General features: G+C 36.8%; 1 protein-coding gene and 1 non-coding gene across 2 annotated transcripts in view; one reads left to right on the forward strand and one right to left on the reverse strand.

The window, feature by feature from the left end:
* The window catches only part of RNF2 (ring finger protein 2), a 42029-nt gene extending 36076 nt beyond the window's left edge, over positions 1-5953 (forward strand). The window contains exons 5-7 of the mRNA XM_075528375.1: positions 1868-2140; positions 3065-3236; positions 3500-5953. Coding sequence (XP_075384490.1) covers positions 1868-2140; positions 3065-3236; positions 3500-3601 — 547 coding nt within the window. The 3' untranslated portion in view covers positions 3602-5953. The remainder of the gene's footprint in view (positions 1-1867; positions 2141-3064; positions 3237-3499) is intronic.
* On the reverse strand, positions 29-162 carry LOC142437770 (small nucleolar RNA SNORA9). The gene has a single exon (XR_012782291.1). It is a non-coding gene; the product is annotated as a small nucleolar RNA SNORA9 (small nucleolar RNA).
* Positions 5954-6522: the final 569 nt, after the last annotated feature.

Consider the following 6522-nt stretch of genomic DNA (forward strand, 5'->3'; position numbering starts at 1 on the left):
GAAGAATTTAGATACAGTTTTTTCCCTCGTTTGTCTGAAATTTCTATAACCTCGCTCCGGAAATGGTGCAGAGCAAGCCTCAAACCATTTCAAAAGTGTTCTTGCAAGCACTGTAGGAATGCACAAGGTTACTCCTGACCCAGACACGCTGGAGGCCTGCAGAGATATAGTTCTTATAGCTTCACGGTGGAGATGATTTTTTCCTCTACGATTTTGCCCTGTTTATGTCTTTTTGAATAATAGTTTTATCATTTGACATACTAGACTTACAATACCCTCTAAGTTTTGAAATGGTCTGTAGATTTCTTTTTTGCATGCTAGTTTAACATTTTATGTTTTTAAAATAATTTTATTAGAAGCTCATACCACTCCTATCACAATCCATACATACATCAGTTATGTAAAGCACATTTGTTCATTAATTGCCCTCATCATTCTCAAAACATTTGCTCTCCACCTAAGCCCCTGGTTTCAGCTCATTTTTCCCCTCCCTCCCTACTCCTCCCTCATTAACTCTTGATAATTTATAAATTATTATTTTGTCGTATCTTACACTGTCCGATGTCTCACTTCACTCACTTTTCTGTTGTCCATTCCCTAGGGAGGAGGTTATATGTAGATCCTTGTAATAGGTTCCCCGTTTCCAACCCACCCTCTACCCTCCCAGTATCACTACTCTTGGCACTGGTCCTGAAGGGATCATATTCCTTGGATTCCCTGTGTTTCCAGTTCCTATCTGTACCAGTGTACATCCTCTTGTCTAGCCAGATTTGTAAGGTAGAATTGGGATCATGATGGGGGGGGAGGGGCAGGAGAGAAGCATTTAGGAATTAGAGGAAAGTTGTATGTTTCATCGTTGCTATGCACCCTGACTGGCTCGTCTCCTCCCCGAGACCCTTCTGTAAGGGGATATCCAGTGGCCTACAAATGGGCTTTAGGTCTCCACTCCGAACTTCCCCCCCCTCATTCACTATGATAAGATTTTTTGATCCCATCGACACCTCGTGATCTCATAGGCTGGTGTGCTTTTTCCATGTGGGCTTTGTTGCTCCTGAGCTAGATGGCCGCTTGTTTACTGGTCTATCGATTTCATAAGCACAATTTTATTTTCTTTAATGCAAAAGAGTTCTTGAGCATCTTTCCTAAGACATGGGATATTATTTCGTTATTATGGTATCAAACATATAATAATTTTAGATGCCATTCTTTCTTTTCATTGTGTATATCTCCTCTTTTCTTGGATTTATAGGCAGACAGGCAATTGTGCCGGGGAGAAATCGGCCTGTTGTATATATACCATGCTGTGGGTATATGTTGTGAGCAAATTACTAACCTTAAACCCCGGTTTCTTTGTTAAGTTACCTACGAACTAAATTTTTGGGTTGACCTACGAATAAATGAGATTGGATACCTTGAAATGCCCAGCTTGGTAATTGGTCTATTAGTTGCTTCCCTAGCCGTGCTGGCTTTTCAGGGAATCATTTCAGATGGTGTTAGCAGACTTTGTGAATGGGCGGACATAGGCTGTTGATTTTAAATATTGTTTTCTAAAGTATTTCTGAGGAGGCATAAATATCTCCACTCTTAAATTTCATGTCTTGAGATGACATAACAAAATTATGAAAATTTTAAAAATGGCAATAACTCCTGTAGGCTTTCCTTTATTTAATACAGAAAATTAAGAGAATGCAAACACTTGTTTATATCATTTAAACAGTATGCATGTGTATGTTTTTAGACATGGATATCTAGTATGGAGCTAATTTGTCTATCAAGATTTTGAATTCCAAACTTCAAGGAAATGTTCTTTAAAGTGGGTATTGTGAAAATATCTAAAGTAAACTTTATTTTTTATTTACTTAAATAGACTACAGCGAGGCAAGAAGCAACAGATTGAAAATGGTAGTGGAGCAGAAGATAACGGTGATAGTTCACACTGTAGCAATGCATCTACACATAGCAATCAGGAAGCAGGACCTAGTAACAAAAGGACCAAAACATCGGATGATTCTGGCCTTGAGCTTGATAATAACAATGCCACAGTGGCAATCGACCCCGCCATGGACGGGGCTAGTGAAATTGAGTTAGTATTCAGGCCTCATCCCACGCTTATGGAAAAGGATGACAGTGCACAGACAAGGTAAGTGTGATTAATTTTAGAATGTTATATGTGGAGTTAAAAGGAAATTTCTGAATAAAAATGAAAGGCACTATTTGTTATCCCATTGACGGCCAGGGTTAGTTGGGTATTCTGACTAAAGACTTGTTCTCTTCCTCTTCTGTGCTTCCCACCTGTGAATGCTTTTATGCTTCACGTCTGAGAGGAATGGCCCTCCCAGTTTGAAGAGGCAATGAGATTAGAGTCCCATTACAAACAAACCAACCAAAAAACCAAACCCCAATCAGTTAATATTCATAGGAACCCTATAGGGCAGAATAGAACTGCCCCTTCAGTTTTCTGAGACTTTAAATCTATATGGGAACAAAAAGCCTCTTTTTCTCCTTCTAAGTAACTTGTGGTTTTGAACCACTGATCGTTCAGATAACAGCTCAATGTGTAATACACTACATCACCAGGGCTCTTTAATGGCAAAAGATGGTTATTTTATTGCTGTGTATAGTATACTACCTGCCATTTAATGCAGATAAACATTTAATATTTGTGAAGTGAATCATTAAACGTGTACTAGTTTTTCAAAAGTCCCGAGATTAGCATTTCTGTGTTGTAATTTAAAATATCAGAAATTTGATTTTTAGACTAAGAAATTTGCTCAAATGCATGTTATTGTTCCTGCTGCTGCAGACACTGCAAAAATCTGGTTATTGAGGCTGAAGAGTATGTTATTCCCCCCTCCCTCCTCTATTTGTTTGATTTTTGTCATCTTAACTTTCTATTTTATGGATGGTGAAGTAGGCAGTGTTTTGATTTCCTGGCAATCAGAAAGGGGTGACTTTCCCTTTGTGTTTTTCGTTAAGAAATGTTTTAAAATACTTTAGACAAATATATACATTTGAACAGTACTATAGTCTTGAAATTAAATTTTGTAATTCTTTCCTTTTGTAGATACATAAAGACTTCAGGTAATGCTACTGTTGATCATTTATCCAAGTATCTAGCAGTGAGGCTAGCTTTAGAAGAACTTCGAAGCAAAGGAGAATCAAACCAGATGAACCTCGAAACAGCCAGTGAGAAGCAGTACACCATTTACATAGCAACAGCCAACGGCCAGTTCACTGTAAGTGAAATCATCCTATGGGACTCTGGGAAGTGTGGGGTGGGGCCAGGACTACCTGGACTTGCCGCCGTCCTCAAGAGGAGGCCTTGCAGCAGGGTGTAGTCTATGCTACGATCCTCTATTCTTCAGGAATCGTGTAAATCACAAGCCGTTTATTCTAAGCTATATTTTATAAAAAGATTCTATTGAGTTTTATTTTGTTTCCACCTCATTTTCGTGCTTTGTGCTGTTTTCATAATTTTCTTTGTTTCTTTTTGTTGTAGGTATTAAATGGCTCATTTTCTTTGGAATTGGTCAGTGAGAAATACTGGAAAGTGAACAAACCCATGGAACTTTATTATGCACCCACAAAAGAGCACAAATGAGCTTTACTAAAAAGCAATTCTGAAACGAACCTTTTTATAGCCTAGTTCTTAATATTAAAGATGTACCGTCATTAATTTTACGGACAGAATCTTGGATATGCTGTGCAGTTTGTTTTTTCCCTGAGCCACACTTGGTTTACTCTGAGAATCTTTACCCCTTAATTTAAGAGTTCCTTTTTGGAAGGGATTGCAATTACACCGTATTTTTCTTTCTTTTTAAAAATCTAGGTTTTTTTTTTTTTCAAAGTGTGGTTACATTTTGGAGTACTCTTTAGACCCAGGAATTTTTCACAGTTTCTGTATTCTGAAGTGAAAATTAACTCTGGCCATCCTTCTCCCTCTGACCCAAAGTTTTTAGGCCTACAGAATGTATTTCTGATTTAATACGTATTCTGACTTATTTCCCTCCCCAGAGTCTTGTATATTTATAGTTTTCTATATAAACTATAGGATCTTCATGAAGACCAAGACTCAAATTTACTGTGCTTAAAAACAATTCTCATAGGATTATTATTTTCATGGTATTTTCTTCCATAATATCTCATTTTAAGAAGAGGTTCTTTATGAACTTAGTGTCCATTGTCATGCAATGTTATTTTTTTCTTTTTTTTTTTTGCCCTGTAGTAATTTTGGAGTTTCTGATCCTGGGGAAGAAGATTTAAACATTTAATATCTTAAGTTCTATGAGAACTTGATTCATATACAGATTTCAATGAAGGATAATTGATAGTTTTCAAGTGTATATTTAAAGAGATCTTGCCCCCCAATACTAGTTCTATTGTCACTTCAATGTCTTTCTGATGTGATATATTTGCCTCTTGAAATACCAGAAATGTGGAGATATTCTGCACTTTATCCTGATGAAAAGTACAAGATATGTTCAGGGCTTCCTGTACTCATTTCTTATTGGTGACATAGGTTTAATGACTAACCATTGGCACATAGAACAGCCGGGGGTGGGGGTGGGGGTTTTGCTTCTGTTTAAAAAGTGTATTTAACATACTGGGTTACTGTAACAGTTTATAAATTTGGTGCTCTGCTAATAAAACACTCAAGAGAAAGAGATTAACCAGGGCTTCAAAACAATTCTCATTATTGTTGTGACCCCTTGTGGAGAATTGTATTGCCAGCTATTCTGTGGTTGATAAGTAAATTCTCATCAGTGGGTAGAAAGCCCTAAGGTTAACAGAGCTGGAGCCCTACCTTGGTGTGTAGTGAAAAGTAATTTTGTAGGAAAATGCCCCTAGTAAAGTCATTCTACTCCTGTTAACTTAGTTTTATATTGGGGTACAGTGTTAGATGTTTGGGAGCCAGAAGGCTTTAGGCTTTATGCTGACAGGTCAGAAATAAAATTTGACTTGTGTATTATTTTTCATCTTTGTCCTGGTTCTGTGTATGTTTCCAAGTTTATATTATCACAGTATTTACAAAGACATGTTTGCTTTGAGAAGTGAAGCCTCACAGGGTTTTTGCTTGGAGGGAGTGCTCACTTGGTACCATTGTAACTAAAGCCTGTCTAGTTGTTGTAAATATTTATCTGTCAATTTTGACAAATTGGGGTCAGCTTGATATTTTAAATCATCAGCCCTGTACGAAAACTAAAAAGACTTACTCAATTTTTTACCATTTTAATGAAAATATTTAAAATCTGCCTTTACAGTTTTTTTTTGTTCTTTTTTGTAATCTGTGCCATGAAATTTCAAAATCACCAAAAAAGTATGGGGAATTTTATATTGGATTCTTTTTTTGGTGTACTGTTACGTTGTATAGATTATTAATGCATGTCCACTGAATATAATCCTGGTTTTGTGATATAACTGCTTAGCTTTTATTGGCAACATATTAGAATAGTGCTTATACTAAAATAACTAAATTCCCATTGTGGTTATTAATTGGAGTTTTGTCTTTAAGCAAAAATATATTTGTGAATACAAGCTTTGTGCTTAGAGAATGTATCTGTCAGTATGGAAGGATGAAAATTTTGCATCACTAGTGAATTTATTGGATTATGTAATCCTTTGCAGAATATAATTATAGGTATTTGATAGAGCATGGAGTGTATTGTGTTTTCTCTGTGGGAATTTGGGGAAAGAACTGTTAAGCATCACTACTACTCACAGTATCAACTCTTCATAAAATATTACTCCAGGAAGTTCTCTAACTCCCATCTCTCGCTAGAAATGCAAAGCTCGTCGACCTGGTGAAATGCTATGAGAGCAGCTAGCTGCAGATACGTTATCACCTTGAATCCTCTGAATGTGTCTCGGAAGAAGGCAGTCGTTCCGCTGCACAATTGAGAAAACGGAGAATCAGGGTTCTGTCTTTAATCATGAAATTTAAAATAACAAAGACAAGATGGGAAAACACTGTTTTCTTTAATTCCTGTCACATTTCTACTAGAGAACACTAACTCCTTTGGCAAGGCTGAAAGCATGAAGCCTAAGTTACAAGCAAACATAATGACACACTAACATCTTTCATCAGTTGGATGCAGAACTCCTGTAAGAGCACAAGCTACTCGCACACGGAAACGAACTGCAGACGGAAACGCCTTTCTATTATGACATAGTGGGGTTTGTCCCAAGAATGCAAGGGTGGTGTGATTTAAGAAAATCAATGTGTATCATATATTAATAGAAAATGAAAAAGAAACATGGTCACACCTCACTTTATTATTAAATGCTCATTAAACGATGAGAAAGGGGAAAAAAACCAAGTAGGAAGTTAGGCAACTTAGCAACCAAAAAACTCAATCAAAAAGAGCAAAGGGCTTAAATAGATATATCACCAAAGATGATTTTTAGATGGGCACCAAATATGAAAAGATGCACTGTGCCATTAGTCATCAGGAAACTGCAAATCCAAACCTCAACGAGCCATTTCACTCCCACTACAATAGTCAAAATTATAAAACAAAACTT

This window comes from Tenrec ecaudatus, chromosome 1 (genome assembly GCF_050624435.1).
Source record: "Tenrec ecaudatus isolate mTenEca1 chromosome 1, mTenEca1.hap1, whole genome shotgun sequence".
NCBI classification, from domain to species: Eukaryota; Metazoa; Chordata; class Mammalia; order Afrosoricida; family Tenrecidae; genus Tenrec; species Tenrec ecaudatus.